The 19,395-nt window shown below is 47.7% G+C and overlaps 1 protein-coding gene across 1 annotated transcript in view; it reads left to right on the top strand.

The window, feature by feature from the left end:
- Positions 1 to 9,008, top strand: part of GABRA5 (gamma-aminobutyric acid type A receptor subunit alpha5) — a 58,121-nt gene extending 49,113 nt beyond the window's left edge. The window contains exons 8-9 of the mRNA XM_028503677.2: positions 3,000 to 3,211; positions 7,684 to 9,008. Coding sequence (XP_028359478.1) covers positions 3,000 to 3,211; positions 7,684 to 7,989 — 518 coding nt within the window. The 3' untranslated portion in view covers positions 7,990 to 9,008. The remainder of the gene's footprint in view (positions 1 to 2,999; positions 3,212 to 7,683) is intronic.
- The last annotated feature ends 10,387 nt before the right edge of the window (positions 9,009 to 19,395 follow it).

The raw sequence follows: 19,395 nt of genomic DNA, 5'->3' as shown, positions 1-19,395 counted from the left end.
GGGCGGGGTGGTCACACAAAAGGCCCAGATGCCTCCAACATGTCCCCAGGCAGTAATCTCTAGCCAGTGCCCCAGGAGGTCGGCTGCCTTTCCCCGGGAGCCAGGATGCGCGTTATTTGTAGTTTCTGAAACAAAAGCTTAACATACACATGACTTGCTAGACTTATAACTTTTTACCTTAAGCCAAAATTTTCCAAGTCTTGAGTCCCCTATCAGAAGGGTGACCTGCGTGTTAGGGGAACGCCCCCCTAGCGCAGTCCCAGGTGTGGCCCAGGGCATCCCTGTGGTGCCTTCTCTCTCGTTCCAACCTTGCACCCGGCTCCCCTCCGCTCACTCAGGGTCACCTCCACCAAGTTTCAGGGAGGTGTGCGGCTCCCCACGTCCCGCCCCCGGCTCTGCGGAGGTGGATATTAGTAGGCAGGCCTGGGAAAAAATTAGCAGAAAATGCTGTCTCCTCTTAGAGATTCTCAATGCACATTAGGGTGTTAGAGACCCAGGAAGACATGAGCAGCTCCCTCATTCCGGGCACAGAACACTTCCCCCAGCACAGGGACTAACTGGGTTTTAAGAAAAGTCGGAGATGGCTATAGATTCATCATTAAGCATTCGTTCCCTGCTCGGCACTCTGTCGTACCTTTGAAGGGTGACACTGGGGGACGACTCAGCGGCTGTGAACACCAGCGATGTTGTACTCATTTCGCGCTGTCAACCTAACAAACGTCCAGACCTGGAAGGATCTGGGTGAATTTATTGGAGTCAAACTGACAGCAGTTGCCGGGAAGCAAAGTCTCAGGGGACTGAGGAGATGCTGCAGAGAATGATGGTTTTGTACCTTCTTTTATTTTTTTTATATATTTTTAAAGATTCCATTTACTTATTTTTGGAGCAAAGGGAAGGAAAGGAGAAAGAGAGGGAGAGGAAGATTCATGTGTGGTTGCCTCTTGTGCACCTCGTACGCCCACCACTGGGGGACCTGGCCCACAACCCAGGCATGTGCCCTGATTGGGAATCGAACCGGTGACCCTTTGTTTTGCAGGCTCGCGCTCAATCCACTGAGCTATACCAGCCAGGGCTGCACCTTACTTTATACATCAGAATTAAAGGAGGAGGCCTAGGACACTTCCATGAAACCCCTTAGTGGAGAGACTAGGGAGGTGGGAGAAAGCAAAGCAAGGAAACCTCTGGGATTGGAAAAAAGTAAGCCAGGATAGTTACGGTTAATCATTAACACAATATCAACAATGATGAGGGGCTCTGGTGGGGGATTCTACCCTGAGGGGTCTGGAAAAAGGAAATCACCCTGCCACCCCAAAGGCATGTTATTGTCAAGGCGAAAAGACAACAGTCAGGCTCAGTTAAGGTAAAGAGCCACATGGGCCCAGGATGTGACTGCCTGCCATGACTCGCTTTTAATTAGGAAGTTTTCACTGCAGACTGTCCTATGTGGCTCCTTTTGGTCTCTGAGATTGTAAGGCTGCCACCCAAGCCTCCAGTGAAACAGCCAGGTTTAGTCTGGGGCCTCCTTGCTGTCCACAGAGTAGTATGAGTTCCTTACGAATGCTGTAACAAAAGACCCCATGCACTGCGGGACTAAATAACACAGGTGAACAATCTCACAGCTTTGAAGGCTGCAAGCTCAAAGTCAAGGTGGCAGCAGGGCCAGTCCCTTCTGAGGGCACCTGCTCCAGGCCTCTCTTCCAGCTTCTGGGAGGTTCTTGGCTCATGGCCACTCATGCCTGTGGCCACATGTGTTCTTTCCGAGTGTGTGACACCAGCCACACCGGATTGGGGCTGCCCCAATGTCCTCCTTGTAACTCGACGACTTCTGTAAGACTGTGTTCCAGGTTAGGCCCCTCACTGAGGTGCTGGAGGTTGGGACTGGAGTGCATGACTATGGGGGACACGACAGGTGCACTGTTCCCCGGAGCAGACAGAACTGTGGGAGCCACAAGGGCTGGGAGCGCCCTGCTGCCCTGGGGCCCGACACGGCTGCTGCTTTGCCAGCTGGCAGACGTGGGGACATTGCTTACTACTGTTAAACATTGAAGCTGCTGGCCTGCGAAGTGTGGGTAATGGTACCCATGTAAAATGTGGCTTAGTTCCGAGTCCTTAGTAGGTGCCCTATAGGTGGTTCGTTCTCTGCCAGTCCTAGACTGGTCACCCTCCAGGTGGTCCAGCTGGCTGGGTGGTCACTGTGAGTTTTCCCCGGATACAAGGCAGCCAGCCAGCGGCACCCCGCACGGCCACCTGGAGGGGATGCTGATTGTCTTGGATTCTGACGTGGTGCTTCTGCTGCCCGAGGGCCCCTGGAAGGCTGCGGGGTGGGTGGCCACACCCATGTGCCCAGCGCCTGAGACTTGTAATGTGTGTGGTGCATCTTCATGCACGTTGTTGCCTTTTCTCAATTGATCTGGACCTAGTGCCACGAAGAAACCTCCCTCACTCAACACATCTCTGTTGAGTGCCCGCTGCTTGCTGGGCGATGGGGACACAGCCAGGGTGTGCGTGTCAGTCAGACCCCAAACCCTGCCCTCCCGAGTTTATCTTCTAGAAGTAGACACTCAACCAGATAAATAAAATAAGCAATATTTTATTTTTAAAAAAATTTTTTAAATTAATTAATTATTTATTTATTTTTAGAGCACGGGGAAGGAAGGGAGAAAGAGGAGAGAAACATCAATGTGTGGTTGCCTCTTGCTCGCCCCCTACTGGGGACCTGGTCGGCAACTCAGGCATGTGCCCTGACTGGGAATTGAACTGGTGACCCTTTGGTTTGCAGGCTGGTGTTCAATCCACTGAACCACACCAGCCAGGGCAGCAATATTTTAAACACTATGCCCATGTTAAGCGTTACGGGAACCATTGAGTGGGAGGGAGGTCTGGGTTAGGGATAAAGTGACCGGTGCCTTTCCTGTCCTTGTCTGTCATGCTCAGGGTATTCCATGGAGTGTGGGTGCCAGCACTGATCCCTGTTTCTGCTGTCCCCCCGCTACCCCCAGGGGTGACCACGGTGCTGACGATGACGACGCTCAGCATCAGCGCCCGGAACTCGCTGCCCAAGGTGGCCTACGCCACCGCCATGGACTGGTTCATTGCCGTGTGCTACGCCTTCGTGTTCTCCGCGCTCATCGAGTTCGCCACGGTGAACTACTTCACCAAGAGAGGCTGGGCCTGGGACGGCAAGAAAGCCTCGGAGGCGGCCAAGATCAAGGTACCGCCTCCTTCCCCCATCCTCCCTTCTCTCCGCTTCCCTGTGCAGAGAATTCCAGCCAGATTCTACATTCAAATATAAAACCAGGTGTGTCTGCTCCCTGCCTCCGTGCCCCCAACCACGGTCCTTGCAAAGTGACACTTAGCCATGGGTCCTATTTCCAGTTCATTCCGGATCACCAGCTTTGTTCAAGAGAAAGCTCCGGGGCCCCTCTGAATGGCCTGTGATGTTCTTCTGGGGCTCTTGGACTTTTGTGGAAATACCTCCTGCCCGGGCAGGACCCCGGGTCTGGTTTTCAGTTGTATGGTCCCGTCTTCTGCTCGTTCTCTGCCCCTTCCCCTCGGGGTGTGTCTTCTGAAAGAGGCTTTCTGGTCGTGCGGAGAGGGTGCGACTCACTGGGAAGGGCACCTCAGCAGAGGACCCCAGTTCCACCAATGGGGTTCCCTGAAGGGTGCGCAGGGGCTGCCGTGGGAAACACCACTCTGTTTAAAACAATCAGATGTCGTGCATGTTACATGTGACATGTAGAGCCTGACAGGTGCTTGCATGTAAGGACTATTTTGCGGTAAAAGGTTACACGGCATTCTGAGCCAGGCAGGTCCTTGCACAGGAGACACTAATATCTACAGAAGAGGAACTACAACTGCTGATTATCACGTGCCTGAAACAGATACCGTATTTTGCCATGTACGATGTGCACTTTTGGCCCAAGTTTTTGAGGGGAAAATAAGGATGAGCATTATACATGGGTGGTGCTAATTCCATATCTGTATAAATGGTTTTAATTTATGCTTAGGAGTTAAAAGTGTAACTCTACCCCTGGCTGGTGTGGCTCAGTGGATTTGGCGCCTGTCTGCGAACCAAAGGGTCACCAGTTCGATTCCCAGTCAGGACACATGCCTGGGTTGCCAGCCAGGTCTCCAGTAGGGGGAGCTCGAGAGGCAACCACACTTTGCTGTTTCCCTCTCCTCCTTCCCTTCCCTCTCTCTAAAAATAAATTTAAAAATATATTTTTAAAAAGTGTAACTCTAGATAGCAATAACGATATCCGTATGCAAAATAATGCCATGAAATCTGATCATCGTTTTTTTTTCTAAATATAAATAAATAATTGAATTAAAAATGAAAACGAAAGAGTTTTTTCCCCTGAAAGTTTGGGCCAAAAATGTGGGTGCGCAGTATACACGGTAAAATACGGGCAATCCCATTTTGGGTATGAGAAGCGAGCAGACCAGAGCTATCGGGGTGGATGGGAAAGTCAGACTTCCCGGGTCCTTAGCAAAGTCTGCTTTCAGGGAGTCCTGGAAGCGTCCTGAATCCTCAGAGCCCCAGCCAGCGCCACACACCGGTCCGGCAGCCCAGGACACTGGAGTCTTTTGGGGCCACTCAGCTCTGACCTGAGGCCCCTGTACAGGGTTTTACATTTACTGCGGCCTTTTCCTTCCCTATGGAAGCCAGAGGCTGCGACTCGACGCGGCCCATCCCATGAGATCCTTCTGGCCGCTTCTGAGCACCGGCGCCCCCTGCGCACCCGGGTCTCAGGCCCGAAGATCCACTTCCCACGCCCCCTGCTGGAGGAAGGCCCAGTGGGCCCCATCCTGCACCGTTACCTGGACACGGAAGAGGGGAAGCGGATCTTGACGAGTTGAAACCTTGGGAATGGGTGTATTTTGGAGGCAGGGAGACGGGAGTGAGCTAACCGCAGTGAACGATGGTGGGGGGCTGGGAAAACGCTTGTGGAGGCAGGCCCAGCATCCTCGGCCTGTGGGGATTCTTGCCAGGGCATCCAGCCTTGATCCTGGGGATAGAGGGAGCCATGCAGGATGGGTGTGCAGGAGGAACGAGAGGGGACTGTGGGGAGAGGGACACCCCAACACCACGACCCCATTGGCTAGAGGCCTGGGTCATGGATGGCGGAGCAACGGTGGAAGGAAGGCAGCCATGTCTGAAGTAGGTCACCAGACTCCGCCTGGGAGTCTAAACCCTGGGCCAATGGAGCACTCTAAAATGTTGTCACGTGGGCACGCGGCCACTGTCAGCCACTGCGGTCCCACTCTGCACCGCCATGGGTACCACGTGCCACAGGTCGGAATGAAAACCTGCAGGCAGGGGGCGTGGTGACGGCGTCTTGGGTTGTCTGATGCTGGAACAGCACTGGCCTTCTAGAGTAAGCAGGGGATCTCAGTGAATTTAGGAAACTTCAAGACTAAGTGTCGCTCTCCGGGAGGCATGGCGCTGGGCTTCCCACCCTGTAGGGTGGAGGGCTCCACGTGGGGCATGTAGGCATTTTGGGCAGGCGCGTCGGCTGGTAGACGGGTCTTGTGAACAAGGGAGCGCGAGGGAGCATGCGCGGTGGTAGCGGAAGCGGAGAGCGCTGCAGAGGTAGACTGTCGCCGCTGTCACCTGCTGGGATCTCCAGAACCAAACGCCATGTCCGACATTGGGGTGCAAGGTAGACTCGAGGGCTGCACACCTGTGAAAGGACAGCGAGGACGCACGAGTCACTGGAGGAGGAAGTTGAAGTTGACCCTGAGGAACTGCAGCTGGGGGCCAGGAGCTGGCTGCGGGGCCTGGGAGACCCGTCCACACCTGCAGGACTCCCATGGCTTTTAGTTTTGTGAAAAGCCAGAAGTCACAGGGTGCCAAATCTGGGCTGTAGCGGGGCTGAAGCACCTGGGTGACTTGATATTTCACCAAAACACTCTGCACGAGAGGTGATGCATGAGCAGGCACGTGGTGATGGAGCTGCCATCGCCATAGCTGTGGCCTTCTGAGTCTCCTGAATAGTTTCCATGGAGGAGTGTTCAAGCTTAATGCAAAATCTGATGCAGATTTGTTGCACTACTCACTCATGTTAAATGCCACGACCACACAGTACACACGCTCACTCCACAGTGTCTCCCGCCCCCACTGACTAGTAGTACAGTGAAGTCGTCATCATTCACACATGTGCATTCCAGTCCACTCTCCTCGGCTGCCAGGTTACATCAAAAACCATTCTCACTGTATTAACAATGGCTGGACTTTGGACAGTCCTCATAGGTACCATCTTTTCTTTATCCACCCATCTGCTGCCGGATGGGTAGGCTGGTACCATGTCCTGGCTTCGTGACTGATGCTGCAATGAATTTGGGGGGTGCAGGTATTTTTTTCCAGATCCTGCTACCATTTTCCTTCATTCACTCTCCCATGCTTTCCCAATTTTCTTTAATGCGATTGTATTATTTTGGTAATGGCACAGAATTTTTTCGGCATTTCGTTATGCACATTTTCAAACATACAGCAAGGTTCAAGGAACGTTCACAGCGAAAACCTGTCTGCCGTTAACATTTCACTATTTGTATCATCACCACCTGTCATCTGTCTTTGTGTCCATCATCTGTCCATGCATTCCTGCATCCACCTAGCCTCCATCCATCTATCAATCCCCATTATGTTTTGATACATTTCAGAGTACCGTATTTACTGTGTATAATGTGCAACCGTGTTTTGGGCCTAAACTTTCAGGAAAAATATCTTCTGTTTTCATTTGTTAATTCAGCTATTTATTTATTTATTTATCTATAAAAACAAACCCAATTATCATATTCCAGGGTAGTAATTTTACATACGGATATCATTATTGCTTTCTGGAGTTACACTTTTAACGCCTATGCACAAATAACAGGATTAAAAACGTTTCTAGATATGGGATGAGTACTGTCCACGTATAATATACATCCTTATTTTTCCCTCAAAAATTTGGGTGAAAAAGTGCCCTGGCTGGCGTAGCTCAGTGGATTGAATGTGGGCTGCAAACCAAAGCATCTCAGGTTCGATTCCCAGTTAGGGCACATGCCTGGGTTGCAGGCCATGACCCCCAGCAACCGCACATTAATGTTTCTCTCTCCCTCTCTTTCTCACTCCCTTCCCTCTCTAAAAATAAATAAATACAATCTTAAAAAAAAATTTGGGTGAAAAAGGGCACCATGATACACAGCAAAATAGGGTACATTTCAGAAGACGGTACATCATCCCCCTGCAATACTTCAGCATGCAGATCATTAGCTGGAGTTGAACTCCTGCTTAATGTTGACGCATTGAAAGCAGAATGTTCCTAGTGGGAAATGGGCAAATCCTAGGGGTTCACTTGCAGGGTTTTGATAATATGTTCACCTGTGGACCCCGGTCCCTATCACAATAGAGACCAGCACCAGCACCCCGGCTGGGTCCCATACCCATTGCCGCAGATAACCATGATCCCAGTTTTCCCCCCATAAGTAACGTGACCTGTGGTAGAATTTCACCTCCAAGACCAGCCACATGGGGTTGTGGGTTCCCAAGCCTATGGGGTCTGCCCTCCACCAGAGCTAAGCGGATGGCTCTTTCTCTCTTTACAGATAAACCTTTAGTAGTGAGCTGACCGTTGCCTGCAGGGGGCAGGGGGCTGGGGGGCGGGAGACACACCCTTACATTCTTATTATATTTTGCAGAAAAAGCAGCGGGAACTCATACTAAATAAGTCCACCAATGCTTACACCACCGGGAAGATGACCCATCCTCCCAACATCCCCCAGGAGCAGACCCCAGCGGGGACCGCCAATGCCGCCTCCTCGGTCGCGGCGAATCCTCCTGAAGACAAGACCCCTGAAAACAAAAAGACTTACAACAGCATCAGCAAGATCGACAAGATGTCCCGGATCGTGTTCCCGGTCCTCTTCGGCACTTTCAACTTGGTCTACTGGGCGACGTATTTGAACAGGGAGCCGGTGATTAAAGGGGCCGCCTCCCCCAAATGATGCGCGGCACCCCCAGACTCCAAGACAGCCATCATCCCATGGAGTGGGACCCGGGGGGGTGGGGGCTGAGCTCAGAGACACTTCCCATTCTTGGGCACACTACCTTTCAGGAAATTTTTGCATGTTTAATAATATGTACAAATACGATTGCCTTGATGTTTCTACATATAACGTCGGATGTTTCCAAGATGTCACATTGATAAACAACACCAAGAACTTTCTAGAAAACCGGAAAGGCTCTGACACTCAGATGCTCAGCAGCTGACCTTGATAGTTTACACACAAGATAAGTATATTTTTAACTGTTCCAAGGGTTACCTAACGACGTTTTTTATACTTCCAGTGTCATTTCATACAAAATTTCCCAGCAAATGAATATTTTATGAAATGCTCCATGGTTATTACTTGAGCAACTCTTGCAAGAAACAAACAAACAAACAAATAACAAAGAGCACATTTTTCACAAAAAGGGAAACTGTGAGCATTTATGTACAAAACTAATCGCCTTTGATGATTCTTACTCTTCCCAAATTAGGAAGTGCTGCATGACCTTCCTTTAAGAACTAGAATAGGCAAATATTTATGCAGACCCATTTAATGACAGAGGCATAACGGTATGGGAGACGAACAGATCAAATATTTCCCCGAGGAAAAAAAAATAACTGCTGAAAAAATCTTTTTTTTTTTTTGGTGTGTAGGGGGAGACATTGACTCCCTACCCCCCGTCACTGCCCCTACTAACTGGACAATGACTGAGAAAGAAATGCTGTTCAAACGAAAAGCCGTGTGACGACAGTCTTGACATTTGTCCCGAGCGTTCGAGTCTGACACTTTGACCACGCCTCGCTGCAGCCAGTGTGTGACGCTTCCGTGGTGAGACATTGTAACTGATTTCTCTTCCATGTTATTTCCTTGTACGTATTTCACGATCGACTTCCTGCTGTTCGCTTTTGTATATGGACCTTCAGTGTTCCTTAAAAAAATAAAAACTGACCTGATCTCGTGGATAAATGTCATGTTTTTGAAAAGTTCTTATTTTGATGGATTCATTTCCTCACATGGAGGAAACCTATCATGAAATTGCTTGGGGGGGGCACTGGAAATATTGGGGGGTGGGGAACACTTTATAAAGAATATGGTTGCCCTGGCTGGGTGGCTCAGTTGGTTGGAGCATCGTTCCATACACCTAAAGGTGGTGGGTTCGATTCCCAGTCAGGGCATGTACCTAGCATGTGGGTTTGATCTCCAGTTTTGGTGCATACAGGAGGCAACTGATCAGTCTCTCTCTGTCTCTCTCTGTCTCTCTCTGTCTCTCCTTCTCTCTCTAAAATCAAGAAACATATTCTCCAGTGAGAATTTAAAAAAAAAAGACTAAGGTTGTCTGACTCTTATGCCCTGACACTAATACAAAATAATATTGAACATCAACTATAATGGAAAATTAAACCTTTTGAAAAAAGAGAAGAATGACGAAAGAAAAAGGGAAAAAACTGTGCTTGGCCCTCACCTCTGTCCCAATCTAACTCCCTCCAGGGCAGCCTGAGGGAGAAAACTGATTCCAACCGCAGTGCGGGTCAGCAGGCAAAACCACGAGCTTTACCTCCATCACCTAAATACCTACATCTCTACGCTGCAGTCCAGGTGGGTTTATGGGCGGAGTCCCAGCGGAGCTCGCTCCCCACGTGGGTGCATGCTGTGGGCCAGCCGACCGCTGGGCCCTCGTTGCCTGCCTGCCTGCCTTCCACTCTTTGTGATCAGTCACATGGGGCACTGCGTTCAGACCGTCCACTTACTGTTGGCAGAAGTTCCCAGGAGCAATGCAGGTGGAAGGTGTACTTCCCGCCCCCTCTGAGACTCATTTGGAATCATAGAAGGGGGCATTTGATGATTAGCCAACTGTCGAAGTTAGGCCTGCCTTTGCTGGCCACGGAACGGTACATCTTTCTTTAAAGCCGCTTCCCCTCCCTGTGTTTGGTGGACCCAGACCCGAGGCGCACACGGGCGGTGTCCTTCACCTTGAATAACCTCGTCGATGCCCTTGACATCCAATCCCTGAGAACTGCAGGTGTTGATCCTGGAAAGCCTTTTCCCAGGATTCAAGGTCAGTTACCACATCTTGTCAGAGTAGTAGGAGAGACCCACAGGACTGACATGGGTCCCAAGCACAGGTGCGCGTTTTGGGGTGTCTCTGGTCATTGCAGGTGCAGAAATAATTCACTGCTCCTTCTATGCCTGGTTTCGGGGTGTCACATGTCAAAGGAAGGGTGAAGGGTAACAGGAGGGGATCCTAGATCTTCACGCAGATGCATTTCTTTGCTACCGATGCCGCTGTGTGCATAGAATAACATGTGCTTTCCAGAGCATCAGCATAAAACCTGCCAAAGCAAAAGGCAGACCTGAGATTCAACATGAAACGTGCATTTTCATTGACTGCTTAGTGACGTTTCTCTTCCGCAGTCTTTACCATTTAGCTTGGCATTGACGTTGGGAGAAAAATATATATACTGTGAGTTACTTCTAAGTGACTATGCTTATAAACACGCGCTTGAAACGTCTCAGTCCTGATAGAAAATGATGTCTTTCGTGTCAGGTTGCCGTAGTTGTCGTGACAAGCTCTCGGTTTCGTTAGCAGGAGCTCCCGGAAGCTCTGCGGAGTGAATTTCAGCACCCACTTCTGCATCGGCTCGGGCTTAAAGCCGATGCACGTTTGGCCAAAGCGATGACATTTTTCTGCTCTCTGATTTCGCATTGGAGATATTTCGGTGTTTGTTATTTTTAATGAAGGCAAAATAATCACCTTGGGGAAAATGACAACAAGGCAAGAAAGAAAACGTTGAAAAGTAATTATACACGACTGTGGCCTACTTTTAGAACTGTGGTATTTAAATGGATCTCTTTTGACATCGCCATAAATAGCCAGAATATTCTAATAAGTCAGCAATCAGCACTCTGTATTTCTGAGGAATCTAGCTGTGTATCTATCTAGGGCAAGCTCCGGCTGAAGCTAGCCCAAATGCATGTATACAATCAAATGCTTCTAGATAACTATCGAAGTTAAATTGGTACAGCGAACACGCCTGCTAAAGATTTCATCAGGCGTGTGTAAATTTTCTAACCTACTTGTTAACACCTAAGAAATAGTTCTCTATGTCTCCCGTGGAGCAAGTGATAGGGGACAGGTACAGCAAGTTAGAAATCCCTACTTTACAAACAGGATATTGAAACCCAATCTGGTGACTAGCTCAGATCGTATCATGCATTAGGAAGAAATGCAGATGAAGCATTCAGTTCTCATCGTTACTAACTGTGAGTTTGCAGCACCATGCGGCTGCTGTCGGATGGAAGCTGATTTCAGACAAGAATGGAACCTAAAACGAGAATCTGGTTTCAAGCTAGCTGGAATGATTATACAGGGCCCAGCACAAATAATGTCCTCTCTTTATTACAACCTCTTTTATTACAATATCATAAGCATGTCGTTCTGTGACATAACCACATCACACTCAAGCACACCATAGAACATTTCATTTTTTAGGATATTATTTATCTATTTTTAGAGAGAAAGGAAGGGAGGGAAAAAGAGAGAGAAACATCAATGCGTGGTTGCCTCTCATGTGCCCCCTACTGGGGACCAGGTCTGCAACCCAGGCATGTGCCCTGACTGGGAATCGAACTGGCAACCTTTTGGTTCGCAGCCCGTGCTCAATCCACTGAGTTACTCCAGCCAGGGCCCATAGGAAACTTTAGATGAGATGTTCACATTAAAACTATAAATGATTATGCCCACATTATGACCCTGCCAACCACACTCAAGCAGGTGTTACTTCTGCCGGACCCTGTATATTAAGAATGCCCTAGAAATTTTTTTCCCCACTGACAGTGTGACCTTTAAGTCTGTTGCGTCTTCTGTATAATAATCTGTGATTCTGGGATAAAAGCAACTCCTCGTGATGGAATGGACCTGTCAGGGTGACCCTCTCCCCTTCTTTATCGGAGAAGGAGAAAAGGAGGGAGGGAGGGAGGGAAGGGCGGGGGGAGAAGAAATGGGGGAGGAAGAGGAGGGAGGAGAGAGAGGCACTGATGCCAAGCGTCTAGGTGCTGATCTCTCCTTGCGGCGCACAGACGGAACCGGTCATGTTTGCTTTGTTGGGCGAGGTTGATGATGACGATATCAAGTATTCAGTCACCCTTACTCCCCATTGTAAGAAACAGCCTCAGATAGAAAAGAACCCTGTTTAAAAACTGGAAACGCCCTAGCTCTCTCCACGAAAGCAGTCTTTTAAATATTGCAAAGTTAATCAGGAAGTCTCCTTGATAACGCTTGACACACCCTGAGGCGAGCGCGGCCACCAGCAAACATGCTGAATATTTGAATTTGAGGAGCTCTGATCTTCACAATTAGTCGCCGGGTCTGCGGCCGTGTAAGATGAAGTTCTCCAAGTGCACCTGGAGGTTCATTTCATCCAGAGTTTGTGTGATTATCTTTTCGTCCCTGCCATTTTCAATAGGCTCTCTCAACCCCCCAAACCAGATGATCTGCGGCTTATCTTGGAATGAGCATGGGTTCATTACGGGAACTCGGGATTCAACAATATTCACTGCCTAGATTTTCCCCTAATATAAAGGCCTGAGAAGAAGGCTTCCTAAGCTTTCCTGAGTCCCAACTGAAAGACAAAACTGAAGGTTGGATGCTATGTATTATAATATAGGACTTTAGAAAGGAAAACTATAAAGGAGCTCGAACTGGGTCAATATACTAATTGCCAGTCATTTATTCTACCTTCTTCCTGTTGCTACCTCTGTTTCCATAGCAGCCGGCATCTTTCCGGCCAATCACAGGCAGCCAGTGAATGGGAACTGATGGAGGGAATGGATTTTGGAAACTGATGGGTGGACTGGCTGTGAGGGAACCTCTTTGCGTAGGGGTGGTGGTTTTCTACCCAAAGATGTTTTCTCAAAAGTCCATAAATAATGTTTTTCAGGGTTTTTTACAAACCCATCCAAATTTGCCATCACAGTACTTAGGGACGCATTGCCATGCTGTGATATCTAGCTTAGCCTGAGTAGTAGGCTGACCCTTTAGGTATAGTGAGCATATAATTTATCATGTTTTATTTATTTACTGTATTTGTGGATTTTTAGAGAGAGGGAGAGAGAGAGAGAAAGGGAGGGAGAGAGACAGAAACATTGATTTGTTGCTCCACTTACTGATTGCACTCATTGGTTGATTCTTGTATGTGCCCAAACCAGGGATCGAACCCGCAACCTTGGTGTATGGGAACAACACTCTAATCAACTGAACTACCCGGTCAGGGCCCTGACCATGTAATTTATTATCCAGAGGTGGAAGAGTCTTCAGTAAATTCTCTCCCTTCAAAGAGCAGTAACCACATTGGCAAGATGATCACAAGCAACCACTTCAGAACTCTGGCCATGTAACCAAAGGCAAACAATACATTAAAAGTGTTTATTGAAGAAAAGCTCCTGAACCTCAGAGCAGGGAGCTCCGTGACCTTAGGGTTACCCTCATGTCCCTACCAGCTCCCTGTCCCATGACCATGAAGCCCAGCAGACTCGTGAATGAAGAGACTACAACCCCACACAAGGGTACCGTGACCCAGCATAACCGGAAGCTACTAAAATGCCCCAACAAAGTCCATTGATTTACACACTATATAGCATGTGAGCACAGGGTACAATGTAGCTATGTAGAGAGAATGAGTAAAGACCACATTTACTCGTATGGAGTGATTTCCAAGACAAGTTATTGAGAAAGTTAAAGAAGCAATATGCAAAAAGTTGTGTATAGCGTGCAATTGAAGAAAGGGGGACCCTGGCCAGTGTGGCTCAGTTGGGTGAGGTTGAAGCATTGTACCATACAGCAAAAGGTTGTGAGTTCAATCCCCAGTCAGGGCACATGATGAGGTTGCAAGTTTGAGCCCTGGTGGGGGCACATATGGGAGGCAACCAATCGACCTATCTGTCTCGCCCTTCCTTTCTCTCTAAAATCAATAAAAACATACCCTCAGGTGAGGATGAAAAAATATACATCGGGGACAGGCTCAGAGGAATCTGCTTGAAGAGACTCTCGCTGCCTCAGTCTTGCATAATTTGGGAAAAACAATAACTAATGACAGTAACGGATTAAAATACATGGAATAAAACAAGAAACCACGAGTCCATACAGAAGTAATCGTAGAGGAAGAGCTAAAGTGCTTCTTTAAGGTACATGCCAACTCAGGCGTGTAGGGGAAACAGCATTAGAAAATCACTATGTTATAACCCGCAGGCAATCATTACCCATGCAAGCTAAGAGGAAGTTAGTTAAATATTCTCAAAGAATTTTTTAGTTTATTTTACCTTCACCTGAGGACATTTTTTCATTGCTTTTTGCAGGGGTGTCAAATGCATTTTCACTGGGGGCCACATCAGCCTTGCGATTGCCTTCCAAGGGCCAAGTAATTTTAGGGCTGTATAAATGTAACTACTCCTTAACAGGTAAGCAAGAGCTCGGTGCTGCCGCCAGGTAGAAACAAGGTGCTGGGCTGGATAAAACAAGGTGGAGGGCTGCATTTGGCCTGCAAGCCTAGAGTTTGCCACCCGTTTTAGAAAGAGAGGGTGGGAGAGGGAGAAACATCGATGTGAGAGAGGAACACAGCTTGGTTTCCGCAGCCTGTGCCCAGACCAGGGCTCATAGGTGCCTGGACCAGGGACCGGTAACTGAACCCACAACCTAGGCATGTGCCGTCACTGGGAATTGAACCGCAGCCTTTTGGTTACGAGAAGACACATCAACCAACTGAGCCACATCTGCCAGGGCAGTTAGCAATGAAAAAAAAACCAAACAAACAAAAACAAAACAGTAACTTCACAGTGGAGAAACCTGGCAGTTAGCAATGTAACCAAATGATCAACGTGACCCGCACTAGGGCAGATTGTCACTGTGTCCCTGTGGCTGTGTGCTGAGAAAAGCAATATTACTTATGCTGGATTTCTGTCCACATTACACACCCAGAATCTGATGATGAGAAAACAGCAGAAAAGCCTCCACTGAGGTGCACTCTGCAAAATCACTTGCTTGTACTGAAACCAGCATTGTTATAAAAGACCACAAAAGGCCAAGCAACTGTTGTAGGTTAAAGATGTACGAAAGACACACAAGGAATGAATTTTGTGACTCTGAGTGAGACCTTGGACCCTATGGGGGAAGATGCTATTGGAATAATTAACAACATTAGACTAGGGACTGTAAGTCATGTTATATTATATGGAAATAAAGTTCTTTTTACGCTTGTGACTATTTCAGAGTAATAGGTTAAAAAGCTGGGGAGGAAATTTATAAGCTGGCTTACAGGGGAATGCAAATGGCCTGGAAGAGCTGAAAGAATAAATTCAGAGTACTAGAAATAATAGCCATGAACAATAATTTTGAAGCTAGAATAATTTCTTTAAATGTGGCTTTGGTGCAAATATACAATGATGGACCAAGAGAACAGAGCCCAGAAAAAAAGATGCATTCATACATCACCACCTGAGTTATGCAAATTCAATGGTGAAAAGACAGTGTTTTTCAATAAATCATGCCAGGCCCATTAGTTATCTGTAGGCAGATAAATAAACATGGACTCGTAAATAAAATCATATGCTAAATTTAATTAGAAATGAAACCTGGTCTTAAAGGGAGCTTTCTTCTTAAGCTTTTAGATAAGAGCATAGATTCTCATTATGATTTACGGATAAGCCATGATTTGTTGAACAAAATGCAAAGCACAGTGTTTATAAAACACTGGAGAACCGCAGGCAAACCGGTGACTGAGGGGAGATAGTCCTCACCCATACATTGAAGACCCACATCAAAGACACATCCTGCCCTGGCTGGTGTGGCTCAGTGGATTGAGCGCTGGTCTGCAAGCTAAAGGGTGACTGGTTCGATTCCCAATCAGGGCACATGCCTGGATTGCTGGCCAGGACCCCAATAGGGGGCGCGCGAGAGACAACCACACATGGATGTTTCTCCCCTTCTCTTTCTCTCTCCCTTCCCCTCTGTCTAAAAATAAATAAAGAAAATCGTTAAAAAATCATGCTAAGAAAACCATATCCTGACCTTCTACAAACAAAAAGAAAACAAACTAGTTTTAACATGAGCAAAAGACTCAAAAGACACTTCATAAAAGGAGATGCTCCGATGGCTGGAAGGAATTGGAAAGCAGCTCAGCGAGCACAACCTCAACACATGTCTGTAATTAAAAAGAGCGACGAGCCTGCATTTCATCGACGCCGTGTGCGGCGCGCACCCAGCCAGCGGGCGGTGAATTGATGCAGCGACTTTGAACATCTCTTTCGTAATATTTATAGTCACTAAACCTCTGCCGCCCCTATGATCTAGAACTTCCATTTCCAGCCAGGTAACCAAGAGAATCGAGCGCGGATGCTCACAGAGACGTGTAGAAACATATTTATGTCAGCGACATAGTATGGGGTGTATTGAGGAACACAATGAAATGCCACGTGCAGCGATAAAAAATGAAGAACTGCTACATAAAGCAATAATATGTTGGGTGAAATAAACCAGATGTTAAGTAGAAACGACTACGTGGTTCCATATGAGATTTCAGAGCAGGCAAAACGAGGCTATTGTGGTTAGCTGGGGGCGGGGTGGGAGGGAGCTGAGCGGGAAGCTGGCGCGGGGACTGGGAGGGGACACCTGGAAATTGTCCTCAGGTTAATCTGCATGACGTACGATCCTCTCCTAGTGCATATGGCGTATGCATGGATTAAAAAGTCACTGAACCATACTTCTAAGAGGAGTGCATTTTGTTATGTGTATTTTAAGTTGAAGAGGGAAAGGTTTTTTTTTAACCATAAAACATCATTACTTTAGAAGTACAGTTTTGAGAGTGGGAGGGATAGGATTCAAACAAAACCCAGAAGCCAGAGAGAGTAGAATAAACTTAAGTGCTGCAGCGGTCCCGCTGTGTTCAGCACGGAGCTCGCTCTACTTCTTCGCGCCTGCAGGAGGTGAAGCCAGGCCAGGAAAGGAAACCTGGGGTATTTCTCCTAGAAGCCGCTAGAGGGACCCCTGGTCGCGGCAGCCGGTTGGCACCCCGCTGGGTTTTCTCCCTCTTCTCCCGCCGAGACGCTGCGCAGCCCCTACCCGCGCCCGGTGCTTCGGAGACTTGCACCCTGAACCTCTGCGCGCCTCGCTGCAGGGGGCTCGGTGCCCGCAGGGTGCCTGGGCTGCGGAGTAGGGGATCAATCCCCAATGCTGCTGCTTGTGGTACTTTTTATTTCCCTTCTTTTCCTGCAAATGTGGGGAAAGAACGTCTCGCAAATCCCTTGCGCCCATGTGGAACTGTCAGCTTCTTTGGTGCTGAAGATGGAAAGAACAGGGTGGGGCGGGGGGAGGCAATAAAAAGAAAAAAAAAAAAGCATGCACTGCGCATGCTCCGTGGATCACCGCTGCCCTCCTCCCTCCCTCCCTCTCTCACTCCTCCCACCTCACCCCTTTCGCACTGGTCAAGCTGCGGAAGGGAAGAAAATCAAAGCCTAAAAGCTTGCTCTTTAAAGACTCTATATTCCTGACCTTGCATTTTGCTTTCAGACTTAGGCCCAGAAAGCTTGCATTGGATTTTTCCTTCAACTAAACTCATTTAGCTTAGAAAGAAAAGAAGTGAGGGAGGGAAGGAGGGAGGGAGGGAGGGAGGGAGGGAGGGAGGAAGGAAGGGAGGAAGGAAGGAAGGAAAAAAGGGAGGGAGGGAGGAGGGAAGGAAAAAAGGGAGAGAGGGAGGAGGGAGGGAAGAGAAAGAAAGAAAGAAAAAGAGAGAAAGAGAGAGCGAAAAGAAAGAAAGAAGGAAAGAATGAAAGAAAGAATGAAGAAAGAAGAAAAAAGAAATAAAGTACAGAAGTCAGGAATGCATGAATGTCAGTTCCTACGAAATAAAACTAAATACGAAAGAAATAACCAGAAAGAAAGAAAGAAAGAAAGAAAGAAAGAAAAATGTTGCTCCAGATCACAACACGGGAAGGGAGTTTTTCTTTTTTTTTTATTCTTTTTTTTAATATTATGCTATTTTTACTTTTATTTATTTGTTAGATTTTATTTATTTTTAGAGAGGGAAGGGAGGGAGAAAGAGAGAGAGAGAAACATCAATGTGCAGTTGCTGGGGGCCGTGGCCTGCAACCCAGGCATGTGCCCTGACTGGGAATCGAACCTGTGACACTTTGGTTCTCAGCCTGCACTCAATCCACTGAGCTACGCCAGCCAGGGCCAGGAGTTTTTCAAGCTAAAATGTCCAGCCCTACCAAGCTAACCTGTTAAGTCCAACCAATGGAGCCAAGCATCCCAAATTCCAGACGACCTCAGATTGCGTTCATTCACAATTAACCACACACCGAACGTGTGGGAGGAAGGAAAAGAATGAACAACTGGGAAATGGATAAAGGGCACCACTTTTTTCTTTCCTTTATCACTAGTTGAGCTATAAAAACTTCATAAGACATGTCTCATGATACAGATCATTTACAAAAACATTTATGCATTGATCTGTTTTTATTGTCAGCAATACTTAAGCATTTGTTCGCACACTCAGGTGAGAAAGAGTCCAGCAAGGAGTCTAAAACTCGGCTTGAAGAAGCGAATGACAAGTGCTTGCTGAGCTCCGACTCACCCGAGAGGCAAGACGGCTGGTCGTTTAGACTGAGGCGTTAGAACTGGCTGCCTGGTGTTAAGCCCCCAGTGCTCAACCTTGTAGCTTTGCGATCTCAGTGGGATGACTTAATATCCCTGTGCCTTTGCTCCATCTTTAACATGGAGATCGTGGTATCAGAGTTCAAATGAGTCCATTCATGTGAAGACCTTACATCAGCCCTGGGTCCCTATTCTGTGATCGATCTCTGGTGGTTATTTTTACCTGTATCCCTATTACTGCATCAAACACTGAGACTTGAAAGAACAGCTTCTTTTTATTTGTATCTTTCTCACAGTACACTCAAAAACTACGTGGAGATCTGGCATGTTTTTACAAGCGACTCATGAATGAGAACCAATTACTTAATTGATTTATATTTATTTATATATTTTTAAAAGATTTTATGTATTAATTTTGAGGGAAAGGGAGGGAGAACGAGAGGGAGAGAAATATCAGTGGTTGCCTCTTGCACGCCCCCTACTGGGGACCTGGTTCCCAGGCATGTGCCCTGACTGGGAATCGAACTGGCGACCCTTTGGTTCGCAGGCTGGCGCTCAACCCACTGAGCTACACCAGCCAGGGGCCAACTGATTTTCAAAGTGCTCAATTGTGTGGTGGAGAAAATGAGACATTAGGGCAGAGTGTGATAGACTCATTCCACTGAATCTGGAATAAACGGTAAAGGCGTTGGAAGTGGCAGGATCCAGGAATGTTCTGG

The sequence above is a fragment of the Phyllostomus discolor genome, chromosome 12 (genome assembly GCF_004126475.2).
Source record: "Phyllostomus discolor isolate MPI-MPIP mPhyDis1 chromosome 12, mPhyDis1.pri.v3, whole genome shotgun sequence".
Classification (NCBI taxonomy): Eukaryota; Metazoa; Chordata; class Mammalia; order Chiroptera; family Phyllostomidae; genus Phyllostomus; species Phyllostomus discolor.
This window is presented reverse-complemented; position numbering and strand designations above follow the sequence as displayed.